This window comes from Lethenteron reissneri, chromosome 70 (assembly GCF_015708825.2).
Source record: "Lethenteron reissneri isolate LAM-NWPU_2019-01 chromosome 70, ASM1570882v1, whole genome shotgun sequence".
Taxonomy (NCBI): domain Eukaryota; kingdom Metazoa; phylum Chordata; class Hyperoartia; order Petromyzontiformes; family Petromyzontidae; genus Lethenteron; species Lethenteron reissneri.
This window is the reverse complement of record NC_083848.1, coordinates 17,535-42,780: the sequence shown is the minus strand read 5'-3', so window position 1 is coordinate 42,780 and position 25,246 is coordinate 17,535. Positions and strand designations below refer to the sequence as shown.

At 51.8% G+C, this 25,246-nt stretch overlaps 1 protein-coding gene across 1 annotated transcript in view; it reads right to left on the bottom strand.

Annotated features, from left to right (window-relative positions):
- Nucleotides 1-438: 438 nt before the first annotated feature.
- LOC133360966 (poly(U)-specific endoribonuclease-B-like) overlaps nt 439-25,246 on the bottom strand; it is a 26,807-nt gene continuing 1,999 nt past the window's right edge. Inside the window, exons 2-8 of the mRNA XM_061579848.1 lie at nt 10,146-10,245; nt 9,388-9,484; nt 7,257-7,378; nt 3,620-3,732; nt 2,705-2,858; nt 694-1,188; nt 439-537 (exon numbers count right to left, since the gene is read on the bottom strand). Coding sequence (XP_061435832.1) covers nt 439-537; nt 694-1,188; nt 2,705-2,858; nt 3,620-3,732; nt 7,257-7,378; nt 9,388-9,484; nt 10,146-10,245 — 1,180 coding nt within the window. The remainder of the gene's footprint in view (nt 538-693; nt 1,189-2,704; nt 2,859-3,619; nt 3,733-7,256; nt 7,379-9,387; nt 9,485-10,145; nt 10,246-25,246) is intronic.

Here is a 25,246-nt window from a genome sequence, read left to right as displayed (position 1 = left end):
GGATGCGCCTGGTAGTTGGGCGCGAGCGGCAGGATGCTGCCGCAGATCGTCGACACGACGCCACCGTCCGGGCACTGGTCGTGGTCGGCGGGGTTTGCTTTGTCACCACCGGAGCACGCCGGTGCTGCGGTGGCGGCGGCGTCGGCGGTGGCGGCGTCGGCGGCGGTGGGACAGCACGGCGCTGCCGCCGCTGCCGTAGAATGAGACGGCTGTAGGAACGAGCGCTCATTCCACGTGGAGCATTCGTCCTGGTGGTGGTGGTGGTGCCGAGATTGTTGGTGGTGGCGGTAGCCGAGGCATCCGTGGCCGTGAAACTCTCCGACACGGAGCGCTCGTGATGGTGCTGCTGCTGCTGGTGGTGGTGCTGGTGGTGGCCATGGTGCCACCCGCGGACGCCCGGGCCGTCGAGCGGCGTCGCGGGCCATCCGTGGCAGGCCGTCACAGCCGGCGGACAGCCGCGATGCTCCCCAGCGTGACCTCCTCTGTGACCTCCAGCGTGACCTCCAGCGTGACCTCCAGCGTGACCTCCAGCGTGACCTCCGTGTTGGTGACGGCAGGAGGAGCAGCAGCAGGAGGAGGAGGGGGTGGGGCAGCAGCAGGATCCCGGCTCCCCCCCCACCGCCGCCTCGACGACTTTGGGCCCACAGACATTTTGTGGCGTCTCGTCGGGGCAGCAGCCAGAGCAGCAGGAACCCCGCGGCGTCGGGGGCAGCACCTCGACGCGGACGCCGACGCCGTCGCGCCGCCCTCCGCCGCGTTCTCGCCGGCACCGGGGCGGCACCCGGGGCAGCCAGCGGAGTCAGGCGAGGGCCCACGGCCGCCGCCGTCGCCTCCGGCCTCGCGCCGCAGCGTGAGGGAGGTGCGGTGTGGGCTGGGGCTGCCGCCGGAGCCGCCGACGCCGACGCCGTCGTCGGCCGCCCCGGCCAGTTCGAAGGGCTCGCGGTTGATCTCGAGCAGGACCGGGTAGGCCGTGGCGATGTGCGGCCCCTTGCGGTGCACGATCATGTGGCAGTGGTAGACGTCGATGTCGACTGGCGTGGTGGTGGAGTGGCCGTCGCACAGCAGGAAGCAGATGGTGTAGAGCGCCAGCTCGAACTCGGGGCTGGTGCCGATGAAGGAGCCGCCGATCGGCTTGACGAGGCCCTTCCAGGTGAACTGCACCGCGATCAGCTGGTCCTCCTCGTCGGGCTGGGAGGGGGGAGGGAGGAGGGGCGAGGAGGAGGGAGGAAGATGAGAGGATGAGATGAAGAAGGGAGGTAGTGATGGCTCTTAAGGAAGTGGGTGGGTCATCACCATCATCACCACCATCATCATCACCACCACCATCACCATCACTATCATCACCACCACCATCATCACCACTACCACCACCATCGCCACCATCACCACCACCACCATCACCACCACCATCATCACCACCACCACCATCATCGCCACCATCATCACCACCACCATCCACCATCACCACCACCATCCACCATCACCACCACCATCACCACCACCATCATCATCACCACCATCACCACCACCATCATCACCACCATCACCACCATCACCACCACCACCATCATCATCACCACCATCACCACCACCATCATCACCACCACCATCACCACCACCATCACCACCACCACCATCATCACCACCACCACCACCATCATCACCACCACCCTCCACCATCATCACCACCACACCACCACCATCACCACCACCACCATCATCATCACCACCACCACCATCATCACCACCATCACCACCACCATCACCACCACCACCACCATCATCATCACCATCACCACCACCATCATCACCACCACCATCATCACCACCATCATCACCACCATCACCACCATAATCACCCCCACCACCATCATCACACCATCATCACCACCAGCACCACCACCATCATCACCACTATCTCCACACCATCACCACCACAATCCTCATCATCACACGACCACCATCATCGCCACCATCACCACCAACATCATCGCCGCGTGGGGAAATGTATATCAGCGGCCACATCTACGCGACCCACCACGGGGAGAGAGACTCCAATATAGAGCAGCAGGCGTTTGTCAGGGTCAGGGGATGTTGTGGTTGTTGTTGTAATTGTTGTGGTGGTTGGTGTGATTGTTGTGGTGTGTGATTGTTGTGCTTGTTGTTGTTATGATTGTTGTGGTAGTTGGTTGCTGTGATTGTTGTTGTGGTTGTTGTTCTTGTTGCTGTGGATTGTTGTTGTGGTTGTTGTTGTGGTTGTTGTTGTGGTTTTTGTGGGTTGTTATTGTTGTGGTTTGTTGGTTGCTGTGATTGTAGTGATTGTTGCGATTGTTTGTTGTTGTTATTGTTGTAGGTTGTTGTTATGATTGTTGTGGTTGATGTTGTTGTGGTTGTGTGATTGTTGTTGTGATTGTTGTTGTGATTGTTGTGGTTCTTGTGATTGTTGCGGTTGTCGTTGTGATTGTTGTTGTGGTGTGTGATTGTTGTTGTGGTTGTTGTCGTGAATGTTGCTGTTGCGATTGTTGTGATTGTTGAGGTTGTTGTGATTGTTGTTGTGGTTGTTGTCGTGATTGTTGCGATTGTTGTGATTGTTGAGGTTGTTGTGATTGTTGCTGTTGTGATTGTTGGTTGTTGTGGTTCTTGTGATTGTTGTTGCGGTTGTTGTTGCGGTTGTTGTTGTCGTTGTCGCCGTTGCGGCGTTTACCTTTGCGCAGCGCTTGCGCTTCGAGACGTATCCGTGGTAGTCGACAGCGCCGCGCTTCTCCTGCAGGTAGAACTGCAGCCAGTTGTGGAAGCCTGTGACGTCACGGCGACGCGTCTCGCCCACGAACACGTGCTCGAAGCCGCACGAGTCAGGCCTGGGGAGGGCCGCGGGGTCGACGACGATTCAACGCGGAGCCGTCGCTTCATCATCTCGCTGGCGGTGGTGGTGGTGGCTGTGGTGGTGGTGATGCTGCTACTGCTGCTACTGTTGATGATGATGTTGTTGCTACTGCTGCTGCTGATGGCTGCTGCTGTTGCTACTGCTGCTGATGCTGCTATTGCTGTTGATGCTGCTGCTATTGCTGTTGATGCTGCTGTTGATGCTGCTGCTATTGCTGTTGATGCTGCTGTTGATGATGCTGCTGCTGTTGCTATTGCTACTGTTGCTATTGATGCTGCTGCTATTGCTGTTGATGCTGTTGCTCTTGATGATGCTGTTGATGATGCTGCTGCTGTTGATGTTGCTATTGCTGTTGATGCCGCTTTTGATGATGCTATTGCTGTTGCTATTGCTGTTGATGCTGCTGTTGATGCTGCTGCTATTGATGATGCTGCTGTTGTTGATTATGCTGCTGTTGGTGATGCTGGCGCTATTGCTATTGCCGCTGTTACTGATGCAAATGTACAACGATTCTTCTTAGCGATGAATGTAACAATGGCTTTCTTTTTGTTTGTTGTTGAACCGTAACACACACTTTGACAACACTCACCACATGGGCATTTAAAAGCAGTGCGTTGGTTACGTTCTGACTTACGAACGGCTCGACTTACGAACGGGCCCCTGGGGGACACTACGTGTGTTCGTAAGTCCGAGGACCCCCAATGTATTTTGTGCTTTACGATTTGGGCCACTCACTCGGTTTTGCCGCTCCTGCTGTAGAGCTCGAACCAGATCTGGAATAACTGCTTCTTGAAGGCGTCCGTGTCGGGTGAGGAACAGCCCTTTGAGACGAGATACTTGTGTGCGATCTGTGACAAAGGATAAAGACAAAGATCCCCCGTATAGCCTTAGCAGACTGTTAGGGCAAGTGCTGTTAGCGAGTCGCACTTGTTTGTGACAAAGACAGCGATATCCGGTATAGCCTTCGACAGACTGTGTTGGGGCAAGTGCTGTTAGCGAGAACCTATTTGTGACACAGAACAACAACAACAACCGCCATTCGCCACTAAGTTGTGATGACGTCATCACGGCGCTTGTGCCAGGCTATGCACACGTGAAGGCCACGTGAAGTGTCGAACCCTCGCTGGCAGGAGGTCACGGGACAGACCCAGGTGCTGCCATAGGTTGACTGACCGATATGACTGGCAGATGGCCAACCTGTGTCCCCCTACTATGCCAACTTGTTGTTGTGAGCGTCGCTCCTCTGCCCTCCGTTGATGCTGGAGGCCGATCTTGACACCGCTGGTACCAGTTATTGGCAAGTCCACTCGGCTCCATGTCCTATCGCACCTCATCATTCTATCCCTTCTCCAGCCCCTGCTGTGCCCATTTAGCCCCCTCTATCCGGCCGAACAAATGCTGCTTGGGCATGCGGTGGCTGGGCATGCGGTGGATGGGCATGTGGGCTACGTGACCCTGCCAACGCAGCCTTGGATGCCGGAGGAGCTCACCGATGGGACTGTGTCCAGATGTTTTGAGGATTTGTGAGCTCCTCACACAACCCAGCCTTCTTAAACCCAGGATAGATCATAGGCAGGCCAGCCTGAATGTTTGTAACTGGCGAAGATGTTCCGTTTGGGTGGTCCACGTTTCGGAAGCGTAGAGAAGCGAGGGCATGACAGTGACCGAGAAGACCCAAAGATTTGTGTGGAGTGACAGACCAGGAACCTTCCCACACAGCGTTAGGCAGGCGATGAAAAGATAATTGCCGCTTGACTGATTCGGAGTGAGGCCTCTGCTGTCAAACCAGAGCTGGTCACGAGTACACTGCCCAGAATGGAAAACTCTCCACAACTGCCCTACCAATGGGAATTGAGGAAATTGAGTATTTGATGACACAAAATAGTTTTGGAGGGTCTGATGGTAAGGCCCCACCTCTTAGTGACACACTCCAGGTTCAGCAGCAACGCCCCCAACTCCTCCTCTGAGTGGGCAGCAATCCCCAGATCATCATCATACATATCATGGTTGACCAATAGGGAGCCATCCCTTGACCACACCAGAGCATCGATCAGCTTCCCATTGTAACTGTACCAGATGGAAATTTATCCGGTATCGCCATGAAACGATTATCTAACTATGTGGTCGAAAAATATGTTAAATAAGAACAACCCAGAGCCCAGGCCTACTGATGGTATCGTAGGCCTTGACAAGGTCAATAAAGCGTTGTTGGAATTTCCTACACCTCTGCTATAGCAGACGGACAGAGAATATAGCATTTGTTCAGGACCGCCCTGGCCTGAAACCACATTGGGGCTTCGCAAGCCTCTCCTGAACATGCCTGGCAAGGCGATGCTGAATAACACGATGTACACCATTTTATGTCCTGGGTAGTAAGTGTTATTTCGTAATTGCTTATCCATAAAAAGTATAGAAAATGGCTATTATTCCCCAAAAACTTTGCTTTTGTGACCAGGACAGTGATATTTTGAAATGTACCTATTTTCAATGAGAAAACGGGCGAATTTGTGTCTTTTCGTTCACATAAAGTCAGAAAAAATAACATATGAATCTAAATTAACATGTATTTATACCAAGTAATACAAAAATGACAACAAAAGATTTAGAAGTGAGTAGTTTTTCAAGATTTACGATTATACTGTAAATCGCTTTCATGAATCAGCTTCCAAATGTAGTCTCCCATCATGTTCTCGATATACTGTCCTTGGTAGCGGCGTTCAAAGTCCAGTATATCCTGATGAAAGCGCTCGCTTTGCTCCTCTGAGTACGCTCACATGTTCTCCTTGAATTTATCAAGATGAGCATCAAGGATATGGACTTTGAGGGACATCCTACAGCCCATTGTGCCGTAGTTCTTCACCAGAGTCTCAACCAGCTCCACATAGTTTTCGACCTTGTGATTGCCCAGGAAGCACGAACCATTGTGACAAAGCTGTTCCAAGCCGCGTTCTCCTTACTAGTGAGCTTCTTGGGAAATTCATTGCACTCCAGGATCTTCTTTATCTGTGGTCCGATGAAGACACCGGCTTTGACCTTTGCCTCAGACAGCTTAGGGAAGAAGTCTTGAAGGTACTTGAAGGCTGCCGGCTCCTTATCTAGAGCTCTGACAAATTGTTTCATAAGGCCCAATTTGATGTGCAGTGGTGGCATCAGCAGCTTCCGGAGGTCCACCAGTGGCTCTCACTTGACGTTGTTCCTCCCCACCGAGAACTCGGTCCGCTGTGGCCAGTCCCGCCTGTGGTAGTGTGCCTTGGTGTCCCTGCTGTCCCAAAGGCAAAGATAGCAGGGAAACTTGGTAAAACCGCCTTGGAGACCCATCAGGAATGCCACCATTTTGAAGTCCCTGATGACCTCCCAGCCGTACTCATCATACTTCAAGGCGTCCAGCAAGGTCTTGATGCTGTTGTAATTCTCTTTGAGGTGCACCGAGTGAGCCAGGGAAAGAGACGGGTACTTGTTACCATTGTGGAGCAGCACCGCTTTGAGGCTCCTGGATGCGCTGTCAATGAAGAGGTGCCACTCATTCTGGTTACAGGCGATTCCGATTGCCTCGAACAGACTGGTCACATTGTGGCAGAAGCAGAGCCCATCTTGACGGGTGAAGAAGCTGCAAAAAGGTTGGTGACGCTTCCTCTGATCTGCGACTTGCACACTTCTTTCATCCAACAAGTTCCACTGCTTGAGCCTCAATGTCAAAAGCTCGGCAATGGACTTGGTGAGACCAAGATCTCTGATCAAGTCGTTGAGGTCTTTTTGGTTGGTAGTATGGGTTTCTCTCCTCAGCTCCACCTCTAAAATTGTCATCTGGATCTACAACGTCTTCCTCGCTCTCTGACTTGCTGCTCTCTTCTAAAGACGGCTGCTCTCTCTCCGGACGAGTGGGTACGGGGAGCTCATGGCAGCGCGGCACCGGAGCGATGCATGAAGGAAGGTCCAAATACGTGATAGCAGGTGCATGGGATGGTGCGAAGGAAGTTCAACTTGCTGTACAGACATCGCGAGAGGGGGTGGACAAGTGGGAGTTACCCACTCTTTACCCCACCACCACCAGCACCACCAGCACCACCAGCACCACCGCCACCAGCACCACCGCCACCACCAGCACCACCATCAGCACCACCAGCACCACCGCCAGCACCACCAGCACACCCAGCACCACCACCACCAGCACCACCACCACCAGCAGCACCACCAGCACCATCACCAGCACCACCAGCACCACCAGCAGCACCACCAGCACCACCACCACCAGCACCACCACCACTACCACCAGCACCACCAGCACCACCAGCACCACCAGCACCACCACCACCAGCACCACCACCAGCACCACCACCAGCACCACCACGGCACACACAGGAGGGGTTGCTACCTTAACCACGTGGGTCTCCATCACGGCGTCCAGGAAGTCGTCGATTTCCTTCAACTCTTCTGGGCTCAGACATTCCGGGGTCCCCACGCCGGCCTCGTAGTTGTCCAGCATCGCCATGAAGCCTGACACACACACACAGAAACCTTCATCATCAGTATTATAATGATATAAGTGTATTGTGTAACACGACTTTCTCTCACACACAGAGAAACCTTCATCATCATCATCAGTATTATTATGATATAATTCTATTGTGTAACACGACTTTCTCTCACACACAGAGAAACCTTCATCATCATCATCAGTATTATTATTATGATATCATTCTATTGTGTAACACGACTTTCTCTCTCACACACACACAGAAACCTTCATCATCATCAATATTATTATTATAATGATACAATTATATTGTGTAACACGACTTTCTCACACACACACACAGAGAAACCAGCCTCGAGTTACAGCCTTCATCGTTATAATATTAGAATTATATAATTATAAAATTAGAATTATATAATTAAAATATTAGATTATATAATTATAAAATTAGAATTATATAATTATATGATTATTAGAGCATTTTTCTTGGTTCTTTCGGTAAAGTCACGTAGAATGGAAATAATAAAATAATAAAGATACAACATAATAAAATAATTCTCACGACGTTTCGGTCACAACGCAAGCAGCCGTCCTCAGGTGAAGAACAGGTCTGTCGAGAAGACAGAGTCTGAATGACATTCAGACTGTCTTCGAAACGTCGTGAGAATTATTTTGTTTTATTTTATATTATTTTATTATTTCCATTCTACGTGACTTTACCGAAAGAACCAAGAAGATGAATCCCTGCAGTCACGAAAGCTTTAAATCGAAATTTAGAGCATTTTTGTTTACACGTTCACCTCAAGAACTGTGTGCCGTTAATGTCGACTTGATTCCTTGCTAAAACGTATCATCTATGTTGATGCTGTTTAACGCAACACTTACTTTATTGCCAGAAAGGGTAAAAACACTTTTCTTAGTTTCATCATTTTGGATACTTTCAGAAAAAGATCCCATGATAAAACAAGCATATCTGTGTTAAAGTGTCTCTCTTATTCATTCAACTTCCTCGCCTGGTATGCAGGAGGTCCAGGGTTCGATCCCTGACACCTGCTGTATATTTTGAGTTAGCGTGTCTCTCTCGCCCTCTCATCATCATCACGGTGGCTAGGAGATGTTAACTACCTCGCCTGGTATGCAGGAGGTCGTGGGATCGATCTCGACCCTGACGCCTGCTGCTGCTGTATATTTTGAGTTTGTGTGTCTCTCTCATCATCATCACGGTGGCGAGGAGATGTTAACTACCTCGCCTCGTGTACAGGAAGTCGTGGGTTAGATCTCGACCCTGACGCCTGCTGCTGTATATTTGGAGTTTGCGTCTCTCTCATCATCACGGTGGCTAAGAGATGTTAACTACCTCGCCTCGTGTACAGGAAGTCGTGGGTTAGATCCCGACCCTGACGCCTGCTGCTGTCTATTTGGAGTTTGCGTCTTTCTCATCATCACGGTGGCTAGGAGATGTTAACTACCTCGCCTGGCATGCAGGAAGTCGTGGGTTAGATCCCAACCCTGACGCCTGCTGCTGTATATTTGGAGTTTGCGTGTCTCTCTCTCTCTCCCCGCGGTCGCGTGAGTTTTTTCTCCGGCTCCTCCAGTTTTTCTTTTCCCTCCACATATATTTTATTTGATGAAATAAATATTTTATTTTATAAACAAGTGTAAATATTTTGTTTTATAAAATATCATAAATATTTTATTTAATTAAATAATATTTTATTTTATGAAATAAAATGAAATATTTATGAAATAAAATAAAATACATATTTTGTTTTATTTTATACCTACGTAACTTTACCGAAAGAACCAAAATAATATGCAAACCTCTTATTATGGATAATATTGGTCGTTGAAAGCCTCCTCCTACTACAAGTACTCAGTGTTAAACTGAATTCTGTCCCCAGGGGGCAGCAGCAACGATTGCCGTGCCATGCACGTGGTGGTGGTGGTGGTGTGGTAAAGTGAGTGTGGGTAACCGCGTACTCGAGTAGGTGGTGGTGGTGGGGTAAAGTGAGTGTGGGTAACCGCGTACTCGAGTAGGTCTTCATCCCCTTCAGCTTATTCTCGTCCACGAAGTGGAAGAGGCGCTTGGGCGCCTCGTCCGTCTGTCCACGTGGGCTCGCCTCGGCCTGTTTCAAAAGACACAAAGATTCAGACCCCCCTCACCACCACCACCACCCCACCGCATCCCGCGTAGCCTCTTGGCACACTGCCGAGGTGACTTCGGAGATGTTAACTCCCTCGCCTGCTACGCAGGAGGTCTGTAAGTCCGGTCCCGACCCTGACGACGCCCATTGTGTTTGCGTGTCGTTGTCTTTCTCTCATCATCACCACCGTGGCTAGGAGATGTTAACTACCTCGCCCGGTATACAGGAGGTCGTGGGTTCAATAACAACCGTGACGATGCCTGCTGCTGTATATTTGTGATTTGCGTGTCTCTCTCTCTCTCACCATCATCACGGTGGCTAGGAGATGTTAACTACCTCGCCTAATTAACAGGAGGTCGTGGGTTCGATCCCGACCGAACCCACGACCTCCTGCGTACCAGGCGAGGTAGTCAACATCTCCTAGCCACCCTAGCCACCGTTGTTAAGCTTGCTATCATTTGTGATGGCCAGAGTAGCTTCTAGAAAAAGTAGCCACGCAGTAGCTCAGTAGGGGGGGCCTTACACCTGGGGAAATACACAATATGTTTAACAAAAAATGGTATTTGAATTTTTACAATTAATAATGTCATTTTAACAGCCGGGCCCCTCTCGCGGTGAAGGTGAATGCCCCGGGGTGTTTCACCTGCAGGCAGATGGAGTAATCGGTGCACGGGGTGAGCCGATTGATGTCGGCTCGCCACAGCTCATTCAGCACCACGGACAGGTCGCTCCTGTCCGAATAGCTGCGGACACACACAAGACGAAGATAACTTTCGATTTAAAGCTGCAGGGATTCATATTCTTGGTTCTTTCGGTAAAGTCACGTAGAAGAGAAATAATAAAATAATAAAAATTTAACATATTTTTATTCTTTTTTTATTTCCCTTCTACGTGACTTTACCGAAAGAACCAATAATATGAAGACAACGATATCCCCAACCCCCGGTATAGCCTCGAGCAGACTGTTGGGGCAAGTGCTGTGAGCGAGTAGCAGCACTTATGAAGGTCCAGACAAAGAACCCCCATACAGCCTTCACAGACTGCTGGGGCAAGTGCTGTGAGCGAGTAGCAGCACCTATGAAAGCCGAATCACAGCAAAAGACAAAGCTCCCCCGTATAGCCTTAACCGACTGCTGGGGCAAGTGCTGTGAGCGAGTAGCAGCACCTATGAAAGCCGAATCGATGCCAAAGACAAAGCTCCCCCGTATAGGCTCGAGAAGACTGTCGGGGCAAGTTCTGTTAGCGAGTAGCAGCACCTATGAAGGCCGGCACGGCACACGAGGGAGTGGGTGGCCAGCACCACGCCCGGCCGCCTTTGTCTCCCTAGTCGCGATGTTTACACAGCGCACCTAGTACTCATTTGAGGCTGAGTGGACCTAGGGGAGGCCCAGGACCGGTTCAGATAATCGCCACTGGTGGTGTTGGTGGCCGTGAGCGGGAATCGAACTCGGGTCGCCGTGTTCGTAGCGGACACACACACACACACGCAAGAGCAAGAGAGTGTGCGCTCTTTCTCTTATGCTGTTCCCAATGTCTAAACCGCGTGGCTTATCTTCCCACATTGTCTCGTATTGTCTCGAGATCCCATCAGAGGCACCGTCTGTCTGTCCATCAACAACTTCTGTGTGTCTCCGATTTAAGATTTAAGATTTATATATACACAGGATGTGCGAATCCACGCGTACGAACTTATAACAGCACCACTGACAATGCTCCTGCCTGCCTCAGCAGTCATCCTGCTGTGTTCGTCTCACCTGATGACGGTTTCTGTTTCAAGTTTATTTATTTGGCATAGGCCTGTGAGCCATTCGGCTCTTGAATCGGGTGCAACCGCAACAAACAAGAAACTAAAAAATGAACAAGAAAACATCTTAAAGTGACTATGCGCAAAAAAAAAATCCAGGAAAAAACTGCAAAGTCTTCCAGAAAAAGAAGCACCGTTCATCAACGCTGTGCAAACATCCCAGTGGGATGTAAGTCAAACAACAACAACAACCACAAGACAACTTAAATTAAAGCCATCATTCTAACTCCGTACTACAACAAACAAACATGGCCAAACCAAATTTTTTTTTCGAAATCACCAAAATAAAGCCATGAAAGCAATGAAACAGTGATCATGGGAACGGCTGCTTGTGCTGCGATCGAAACGTCGTGATCTATTAATGTTCTATCTACGTGACTTCATACCGAAAGAACCACAGAGTATGTATCCCTGCAGTCGCGAAAGCTTCAAATCAAGATCGACGAATCAACGATGTATTTTGGTAACAAATAACGCCTACGGTTACATAAAAATATAAACAAACCCCTGAAACCACTCACCTGGCCATGATTACAGAGGCCTCCGAGTCGTATCGCGGTAAAAAGATTCACAAGCAAAACTGCAATCAGCAGCAACAGCAGCAGCAGCACATCAGCAGCGGCAGCACACGGACTGAGCCGTCGAGATGCCTCATCAATCGACGGACGCCGCCTGCCCCGTGGCTTTTCCACGTGATTTCAAAAAGAGCACCAAAGAAATCCCCCCAAACTTGCCAAGAACAGTGCAGCGAAGCGTCGGCGCGCGCGGCCTTATAAAGCGACCCTCCCGCCCACCTCATTAACCCACCGGGGACATGCAACTGGGACGTGGCCCATGATGATGATGCTCCAAAGGACGCGGTGAAATTACCGTCAATTAGAGGATGGGAGGCAGCTCGCGGGCATCCCAACTTGCCGCCGCCGCCTTCATAATTGTGTCCCTAAAGCCCTCGAGGCGTGCCTCGAGTTGGTCACCTCGCAGACGCCGATTAGCGGAATTTGGGGTGGCGGTCTGGAAGGCGCACGCCGGTCATGTACCTGCGTCGAGCGGCAACAACAGAAAGGAACGAAGGGGACCCTGGGTTCGATTCCCCGACTCGGGTGATTGATTGTCCGTTCTCTCTCCCCGTTCTACAGAGTGAGAGAGTGGAGTTTGAGTGATCCCCCCCTGTTCTACAGAATTAGTGAAGTTTGTATGATCTCCCCCTGTCCTACAGAGTGTAGTTTGTATGATCTCCCCCTGTCCTACAGAGTGGAGTTTGTATGATCTCCCCCTGTCCTACAGAGTGAGCCACGAGACTCGGGGAGACTTTGCTGGGTCAGCAGACCTAATTATCGGAATAATATAATAATACTAGCATAAGTACCCGGCATTGCCCGGGTGAAAAATATATTTCTTAATAACCTTACATATATACACAGATGGGCTGCTACCCCTGCCCCCCCCCCCCCCCCCAGCCACGATCTCCTCGGTCGCTGTGCAGTAATATGTACGGCCTATAGTGTGGTGGGGTGTCGAGGCCTAGTACCGTGCAGAGCCTCCGGCCTCGCCTAAATTGCCCACCGGCTGAGGCTGGGTACCGGGGCCGTTACCCCCCCCACCCCCCGCGCTACAAAAATACTGTCTAATCGCTATAATTTAATTATCTACCGACCCTATAATAGTAATTGCACACATTGTGGTGGGGTGGCGGGGGAGTGAAGAGGACGTGAAACTTTGATGAATTTACCTCAGAGTCGCGTGGTGGGTGTCGAGGCCTAGTACCGTGCAGAGCCTCCGGCCTCGCCTAAATTGCCCACCCGGCTGAGGCTGGGTACGGGTGCCATTCCCCCCCCCCCCCCCCCGCGCTACAATAATACTGTCTAATCGCTATAATTTTATTATCTACCGACCCTATAATAGTAATTGCACACATTGGGGTGGGGGGTGAGTGAAGAGGACGTGAAACTTTGATGAATTTACCTCAGAGTCGCGTGTTAATGCGTGCGCATATTTTTAACGGGAATTAAAAATGGCGTCCACCCCGCAGCGAATGCGTCGCTACCCGTTGCCAGGGGCAACCGCCGTGGAAAACCAAACGGACCAATCACGTCTCGCAAATCCCTCACATTTCGTCCAATGAAACTGTGTATGGTCCGGCGACACACAGACAGACAGACAGATTTGCGATTTTATATATATAGATAATAATAATATAATAATAAAACAGCCCAGCGGTCAGCACGCGCGCGCCTCTGACGACGGACACGAGTTCGACTCCCGCTGCCGGTTTGTGCAAATGCTCATTTTGGCATCGTCCATCGGGATATTAATAAGTTGGGTGGAGCGGTGGCGCAGTGATTAGCGCACTGCGTTATCTATGTTGAACTTCTGTCGGCACCGTACGTAGCCAACCGTGCTAAGCTGTGGGTCTCTATGGGCCTGGGTGTCTGTGGGGCTCTCTGTACGTATGTTGAACGTATAGAAGTGTGTATAGTGTAGTTGTATGGTAGTTTGTATGGATGTTGAATTTCCATCGCTCCGTACGCATCCAACCGCGCTAATCGGAGGTGCGGAGGGGAATGACTACAAACTAAACACGACAATAACTACAAGCAGTTCTAAAAAAATTAGTTCGTCAATCCAGGTGATGATTTAAAAGCGCGTAGTTACAGTAATATGGGAAGAGACGCACAGAGACCCACAGAGATCCAGAGACTCGTATAGAACCATAGAGACCCACAACGACCCAGAGACCCACAAAGACCCAGAGACCCACAAAGACCCAAAGAGACCCATACTCGTACGAATGTTGAATTTCTTTCGCACCGTACGCAGCCCAAGCGAGCTAATGGGTAGGGAAGGACAGCAACATGCACACAAACACATTGTCCTGCTGCGGAGGGAGCTGGTAGGAACGTCGGGTTGCTCGGTCAATGGCCAGGGTCAACGGCGGCGTGGTGTATTCCGTAAATATGCCCGACTGTGAGGGCGGGCACAAGCCGGCGTGAGTAGGTTAAACGTTGAGTTTTATAAGGGCACCACGGGGTGACCAGCCCCTCCCCACCCAGCCCCACCCTCCCCACCCAGCCCCTCCCCACCCTCCCCACCCAGCCTCTCCCCACCCTCCCCTCCCCACCCAGCCCCTCCCCACCCTCCACACCCAGCCCCTCCCCACCCTCCCCTCTCCACCCAGCCCCACCCCTCCCATTTTTGAATGCACAACCGACGGACGGACACAATAATCCCCTGTGGGCTGGTGTAACCAGGAGGTTCCTACCCAGTATAAGAAGCAGTTCTGGAGCAATGAGTTTGTGAAACTCAAGTCGTGAGTTTGCTCGTTTCTCTCTCACCGCGTGGTCCCGAGTCCTCCTCCGTGTCCCCCCCCACCCGCTTCCACATTTAGACATCGACGTCACCGCGGGTTTAGAGACATTTGGCTGCTGCTATGAATCCGATGGCCCAGCGGATTAGAGAAAAAAAAATCACCCCCCAGCCTTGGAGTACTTCATAACGGCAGCAGCAGTAGCAGCAGTAGCAGCAGCAGCAGTAGTAGCAGCAGTAGTAGTAGTAGCAGCAGCAGCAGTAAGCAGCAGTAGCAGCAATAGCAGCAGTAGCAGCAGCAGCAGTAGTAGCAGCAGCAGTAGCAGCAGTAGCAGCAGCAGTAGCAGTACTCAATGGCAATGGGGTTGATGATGATGCTGCTGCTGCACCCGAGCCGGGAGTCGAACCCCTCGGCCCGTGGCGAGGGGCACAGACATCGCGTGCCTCGAGCGCAGAATTAGCGGGACGCGCTTCTCACGCCCATTATCCTCCTCCTCCTCCTGGGCTGATGATAGACGCCAACCCTCCCCCCCACCCCCCACCCAGGTCGCTCATCGCGAGGCCCGTGCCGGGTGCTTAACTGAAGTGTCCACGGGGCGTGGCGCGTTTCGTCGTTCATCCCACAACACCCCCGATAATCACCTCCAATTATGCGTTTCGTGTCACCTTCGCCGAAGCTAAACGGTGACACACCGCGCACACACACACCGCACACCACACACACACACACACCACACACACACACCGCACACCACACACACACACCGCACACACACACCGCACACACACACACCGCACACCACACACACACCGCACACCACACACCGCACACCACACACACACACCGCACCGCACCACACCGCATACACACACACCGCACACACACAAACCGCACACACACACCGCACACACACACACACACCGCACACACACACCGCACCGCACCACACACACCACACACACACACCGCCCCCCACACACCGCACCACACACCGCACCACACACACCGCACCACACACCGCACCACACACACCCACACACACCGCACCACACACACCGCACCACACACACCCACACACCGCCACCACACACACCCACACACACCGCACCACACACACCGCACCACACACACCGCACCACACACCGCACCACACACACCGCACCACACACACCCACACACACACCGCACCACACACACCGCACCACACACACCGCACCACACACACCCACACACACACCGCACCACACACACCCACACACACACCGCACACACACCGCACCACACACACCGCACCACACACACCGCACCACACACACCCACACACACACCGCACCACACACCGCACCACACACACCGCACCGCACCGCACACACCGCACACACACACCCACACACACACCGCACCACACACACCGCGCACACCACACACACCGCACCACACACCGCACCACACACCGCACCACACACCGCACCACACACACCCACACACACACCGCACCACACACACCGCGCACACCACACACACCACACACACCCACACACACACCGCACCACACACACCGCACACACCACACACACCACACACACACACCACACACACACCACACACACACCGCCCACACCACACACACCACACACACACCACACACACCACACACACACACCACACACATACCACACACACCATCCACCACACCACACACACACCACACACACCGAACCACACCGCACACACAACACACACACCACACATCGCACACACACGCACCGCACACACACACCACACACCAACACACACCACCACACACGTACCACACACCAACACACACACAACAACAACCGCCATTCGCCACTAAGTGGCAGTGACGCCACCACGACGCTTGTGCCAGGCCATGTGCACCTTGAGGCCACGTTAAGTGATGAACGCCCGCTGGCAGGAGGTCACGGGGCAGACCCATCAGGTGCCACGGGTCGACTGACTGAGATGAGTGGCCGATGCGCCACCTGTGCCCCCTACTGTGACAACTTGCTGTACTTTATACACCCGGCGCTCTGCTCGTTGTTGTGAGCGTCGCTCCTCCGCCCTCCGTTGTTGTTGGAGGGCAACTGCCTCCAACTGCCCAGTAGCAGCGTCCTTCACGAGCCTCCTCCACTGAGGCCGATCTTGGCACCGCTGGTACCAGTCATCGGCAAGTCCACTCAGCTCCACGTCCTCCTGTACCACATCACTTCATCTCTTCTCTAGCCCGTGCCGCGCCCGTTTAGCCCCCTCGATCCGGCCGAACAAAAGCTGTTTAGGCATGCGGTGGCTGGGCATGCGGGCTACATGACCCAGCCAACGCAGCCTTGCCTGCCGGAGGAGCTCACCGATGGGACTTTGTCCAGATCTTTCAAGGATTTGTGAGCTCCTCACACAATCCAGCCTGGTTAAACCCAGGATGTGATCGTAGGCAGGCCAGCCTTAATGTTTCCAACCGGCGACGATGTTCCATCAGGGGGGTCCACGTTTCGCAAGCGTAGAGAAGGGAGGGAATGACCGTGGCCGAGAAGACCTGAAGCTACGTGCAGAGCGACAGACCAGGTAGCTTCCACACAGCGTTACGCAACCGATGAAAATGTAATAAAAGACTTCGCCAAGCACTGCTTGGTCTCCGTCACTCTTTATTCGGGTTGACACCCGCACCCCGCTGGTCCCGACAGCGGACCAGCTGCTCCTCACGACGCGGCCCGCACGCGCGCTCTCGTCAGTCCTCCCGCTCCCCCCGCTCCTCACACCACTGGCTGACGCTGTGCTGAAGCCCCTGCAGCCACGTGGCTGATGGTGCGGATTCCCTCTGGCCACCCAACGTGGTCCAGCTTCGTGACTCTACCAACTGACCCGGAGCCCTTCCGGGCTGCCACCTATATCCCTTCACCACGTGACCCTGTCTCCTCCCTCACACCACGTGCCTTCGAACTTCCAGATCTGGCCTCCCCATCGAGCCCTGTTGGCTCCGCCCCTAGGTTCCGCCCCCACTCATCTCGCTTTCGATTGGACCCGAGGTGAGCGGGGACCTTCACATACGCCCCCATACTGGGCTCCGCCCCCCAATACCCCGGGCCGTATGATTGGTCCAGAGCCCAGCAGTGAACCCGCTTACGCTCGCATTACAAAAAGATATTGCCGCTCGACTGATTCGGAGTGAGACCTCTGCTGTTAAACTGGAGCCGGTCATTAGCACACTGCCCAGGTATGGGAAACTCTCCACTCTTTTTTTTACGATCAGAGGAAACAAGAAGATGCTCGGTGTAGTCGGCACTTTGCTTCGTTCATCATTTGGTATTGTTTTTGTTTCTCCACAACTACCCCATCACCGATTGGAAGTTGTGGCAGGTGCTTAGTTTTGGTGGGGCTGATGGTAAGGCCCCACCTCTCAGTGGCACGCTCCAGGTTCAGCAGCAGCGTCTCTAACTCCTCCTCTGACACACCACACACACACCAACACACACACCACCACACCACATACCACACACACCACACACACATACACCACACACACCAACACACACACCACATACACCCCACACACACTACACCACACACACACCACACACACCACAATCACACCATACACACCACACACACACACCACATACACCACACCACACCACAATCACACCATACACACCACACACACACACCACACACACCACACCACACACACACCACACACACACCACACACATCACACACACTCACACCACACACACACTACACCACACACACTACACACACACACCACACACCACACACACACCACACACAACCACACACACACCGCCCCACACATACACCACACACAACATCACACACCACACACACACAACACACACACCACACACACCACACACACCACACATACACCACACACACCACACACACCACAACCACAGACACACCACACACACACAACACAAACATCCACCACACACCACACACACACACACACCACACACACACCCATACACACACACACACACACCACACACCACCACACCACACACACACACCACACACACCACAATAACACCATACACACCACTCACACCACACACACACACCACACACACTACACCACACACACCACCACACACTACACCACACACACACCCACACATACCACAGACATACCACAGACACACCACACACACACCACACACACCACACGCACACCACACACACACACACACACACCACACACAACCACACACACACACCACACACACACTACCCCACACACACACCACACACACACACACCACACACACAACACACACACCACACACACACACCACACACACCACACACACCACAATAACACCATACACACCACTCACACCACACACACACACCACACACACTACACCACACACACCACACACACACCACACACACCCCACACACACTACACCACACACACACCACACACACCACAATCACACCATACACACCACACACGCACACCACATACACCACACCACACCACAATCACACCATACACACCACACACACACACCACACACACCACACCACACACACCACACACACACCACACACATCACACACACTCACACCACACACACACTACACCACACACACTACACACACACACCACACACCACACACACACCACACACAACCACACACACACCGCCCCACACATACACCACACACAACATCACACACACACACACACACACACACACACCACACACACCACACACACCACACATACACCACACACACCACACACACCACAACCACAGACACACCACACACACACAACACAAACATCCACCACACACACCACACACACACCACACACACCACAATAACACCATACACACCACTCACACCACACACACACACCACACACACTACACCACACACACCACACACACTACACCACACACACACCACACATACCACAGACATACCACAGACACACCACACACACACACACACCACACGCACACCACACACACCACACACACACCACACACACCACACACACACACCACACACACACTACCCCACACACACACCACACACACACACACCACACACACAACACACACACCACACACACCACACACACACACCACACACACCACAATAACACCATACACACCACTCACACCACACACACACACCACACACACTACACCACACACACCACACACACTACACCACACACACACCACACATACCACAGACATACCACAGACACACCACACACACACCACACACACCACACGCACACCACACACACACACCACACACACCACACACACACACCACACACACACTACCCCACACACACACCACACACACACACCACACACACAACACACACACCACACACACCACACATACACCACACACACACACACCACATACACCACACACACACACCACACACACAACACACCACACACAACACACCACACACACACCACACACCACACACACACCACACCACACACACCACACACACCACACACACTACACACACCACACATACACCCACACACACCACAACCACAGACACACCACACACACACAACACAAACATCCACCACACACACCACACACACACACCACACACACACACCATACACACACACACACACCACACACACACACCACACACACACCATACACACACACACACACCACACACCCACACACACCACACACACCACGCACACACACCACACACACCACACACACCACAATAACACCATACACACCACCACACACACACACCACACACACTACACCACACACACCACACACACTACACCACACACACACCACACATACCACAGACATACCACAGACACACCACACACACACCACACACACCACACGCACACCAAACACACACACCACACACACCACACACACCACACACACACACCACACCACACTACCCCACACACACACCACCACACACCACACACACACAACACACACACCACACACACCACACATACACCACACACACAGACACCACATAAACCACACACACACACCACACACACAACACACCACACACACAACACACCACACACACACCACACACACACACCACACACACACCACACCACACACACCACACACACCACACACACTACACACACCACACATACACCACACACACCACACACACCACAACCACAGACACACCACACACACACAACACAAACATCCACCACACACACCACACACACACACCACACACACACACACCATACACACACACCAACACCACACACCACACACACACCACACACACACACACACACACCACACACACCACAATAACACCATACACACCACCACACACACACCACACACTACACCACACACACCACACACACTACACCACACACACCACACATACCACACACATACCACAGACACACCACACACACACCACACACACCACACGCACACCACACACACACCACACACACCACACACACCACACACACCACAACCACAGACACACCACACACACACAACACAAACATCCACCAACACACCACACACACACACCACACACACACACACACCATACACACACACACCACACACCACACACACCACACACACCACACACACACCCACACACACCACACACACCACAATAAACACCATACACACCACCACACACACACACCACACACACTACACCACACACACCACACACACTACACCACACACACACCACACATACCACAGACATACCACAGACACACCACACACACACCACACACACCACACGCACACCACACACACACCACACACACCACACACACACCACACACACACTACCCCACACACACACCACACACACACACACCACACACACCACACACACCACACACACCACAATAACACCATACACACCACTCACACCACACACACTACACCACACACACCACACACACTACACCACACACACACACCACACATACCACAGACATACCACAGACACACCACACACACACCACACACACACCACATACACCACACACACACACCACACACACAACACACCACACACACAACACACCACACACACCACACACACACACCACACACACACACCACACCACACACACCACACACACCACACACACCACACACACTACACACACCACACATACACCGGACTGGCTGTTGGTGATTGCTTAGCCACTGATAACCACCGCCCAGTAACTCGCCAAAGCTGAAAAGTAGAACTTGCTGCTGCTGCTTGTTGTTGTTGTTGTCATTGTGTTTAGTTTGTAATCCCTCCCCCCGCATCTCCGACACGATTATAATCAGAGTCGCATAAACCCGTCGACCCACGCGGTTCACCCCGTATTCGTGTACAGGGAGATTGCGTTTTCAGGTCCACGCGGCGCGCAGCCTATTCAATACGGGCACAAACGTTGAGATTTCGATGTAAAGCTTTCGTGACTGCAGGGATTCATATTCTTGTTCTTTCGGTAAAGTCACGTAGAAGGGAAAACATTAAATATTGTTTTATTTATTTTATTATTTCCCTTCTACGTGACTTTACCGAAAGAACCAAGAATATTTATTGAGATGTTGTATTTGTGTTTGTGCCTTGTGATGGGTGAACGTTGAGATTTTATGAGGGGCATGCGGTGACCAATGAGGTCTGACTTGGCCCGCTGTAATAAGGTAGGGCGCTGACAATGGGTTACAGGTATGGGGTTGGGCTACGTACGTTGCTGCCGAAAGGATTTCAACGTACAGAGTGTTTGTCGCCTTGGGGATCGTCCATAAATGACGTCACGCGATTTTGGACGATTTTTGACCCCCCCCCTTCGTCACACGGCGTCACAAAAAGTCAGACCCCCCCCTCAAATATGACGTCACAAAGCTCTGCCCCCCCCAAAAAAAAATATAAAACATACTTCAAATCGCTTTAAACTATTGTATTTGTAGTGCGTATTTAATGTGGCGCTGCACTCTGATATTGTAGGATAAAACATTTATTTAAAAGTATATTTAATTAAGTAGAGAACGTGTTGTCTATATTTATTTAAAGTTGCGCATTTTGATGCGACGTCACATTTCAACCCCCCCCCCCTCCCCCATCGTCACGCATCGTCACAAATGCCTGACCCCCCCCCCAGGTGCGTGACGTCATTTATGGACGGCCCCTTCCACAGACAGACAGAACGTTGAGGGGCGGACGCTGCTGTTAGCGAGCACCTATTACAGCCAACGCAGTGCATGCAAGTGGGTGCGCGGGTAGGTGGTCAGCACTGCAGCGCTGGTATCTGTTTAGGTATCCCCCGTGCCATTAACCTCGTCCAACCTGAATGACCGCACACACACACACGAATAAACCCCCCATAGGTCGCCACGGTGGCTAGGAGATGTTAACTACCTCGCTTAGTATGCAGGATGTCGTGGGTTCGATCCCGACCCTGACGCCTGCTGTACGTTTGGAGTTTGCGTGTCTCTCTGTTTCATCATCATCATCATCACGGTGGCTAGGAGATGTTAACTACCTCGCCTAGTATGAAGGATGTCGTGGGTTCGATCCCGACCCTGACGCCTGCTGTATCTTTGGAGTTTGCGTGTCTCTCTGTTTCATCATCATCATCACGGTGGCTAGGGGATGTTCTGATATGCAGGGTGACGTGGGATCGATCCTGACCCTGACGCCTGCTCTATATTTGGAGTTTGTGTGTCTATCTGTCTCTCTCTCACCATCACAGTGGCTATGAGATGTTAACTACCTCGCCTGGTCTACAGGATGTCGTGGGTTCGATCCCGACCCTGACGTCTGCTGTATCTTTGGAGTTTGCGTGTCTCTCTCCCCGTGGTCGCGTGGATTTTTCTCCGGGTCCTCCGGTTTTCCCCTCCAAATTTAGAATCAACATCACCACGCGTTTCGAGTATTTCACTGCTGCTATTATATTTCCACACGATTCAATCTTAGGTCGACTCAGCCATAAAATTTTCGTTGAGCTGCTATAATTTCATAGCCAGGGTCGCTTCTGAAAAAACCCAGATACACAGTAGGTCACTAGGGCCTCACAACTGGTAAGCACAAAATAAACAACAGAGTAAATAGTACATTACATTTGGCGCGTACACTTAATGGTGTCGAAAGTCCAACTCTGAGAATTCGCACCTCATGTGACGAACGTGACTCTCGGTGACACGGGTGGGACATTGGAATTCGGACTATGCCGGGCTCATAGCAGCACGAGGTGCGGTGGTCCAGATGTCTTGTGACCCACCCCCATCCTCCTCCTCCTCTCCCCCCAATGTAAGTCTCTAAAACTCAATATTGTGAAGTTTATTTAAAACAGAAATTAATATTAAATAAAGGAACACAAATGTTAGGGGTCAAATAAATTAGGGGATGGGGGGGGGGGATGAGGAGCGGGGGTCACGAGACATCATTAGGGGCGCCGCGGTGGCTAGGAGATGTTAACTACCTCGCCTGGTCTACAGGAGGTCGTGGGTTCGATCACGAACCAAACGCCTGCTGCTGCTGTATATTTGGAGTCTGCATATCTCTCTTTCTCTGCCTATGGGCTCTTAGTGTATTTGGCTGCGATAACTTTCCACATTATGATAAGCCACTTCGCTTAGGCTAAAGAAATGAGTTTGTCAATCTACATGGTGATTTGAAAGTACATAGCTCCCAGTGGCTACCTAATATCGGAGGAGTGTTCCAGACGGACGCGTCATCAATATCACCACCATCAACGTCAACATACCCCAATTATTCATCATGCAGCTATCTCAACATCACCACCATCAACATCATCATCACCACCACCAACAAGTATGCATGTTGAACTTCTTTTGCATCGTACGTAGCAAACCGCGTTAATAGGAGGTGTGTGTGTGGCGGCGGGGGGGGGGGGAACTAGCTAAATACAAGAAGAAGCAGTTCTAAAGAAATGAGTTGTGATGAAACTCGGTCAAGTGTAGCCATATTCTTAGGTTTTTTCGGTAAAGTCACGTAGGTAAAAAAAATAATAAAAGTAAAATAAAACAAAATAAAAAATCACGACGTTTCGGAAGCAACACAACGTCGTGATTTTTTATTTTATTTTATTTTACTTTTATTAATTAAAAACATTTTAACCTACGTGACGTTACCGAAAAAACCTAAGAATATGAATCCTTGCAGTCACGAAAGCTTCAAATCTAGAATCAAGTGTAGCCAGTTGATGGGCTTAACCCGGTCACCAATGGCTCGTATAGAGATTCATAGACTCTCACAGAGACCCACAGACTCACACAGAGACCCACATACTCACACAGAGACCCACAGACTCACACAGAGACCCACATACTCACACAGAGACCCACATACTCTCACAGAGACCCACAGACTCACACAGAGACCCACGGATTCACACAGAGACCCACATACTCTCACAGAGACCCACAGACTCACACAGAGACCCACAGACTCACACAGAGACCCACATACTCTCACAGAGACCCACAGACTCACACAGAGACCCACATACTCACACAGAGACCCACATACTCCCACAGAGACCCGTAGACTCACACAGAGACCCACAGACTCACACAG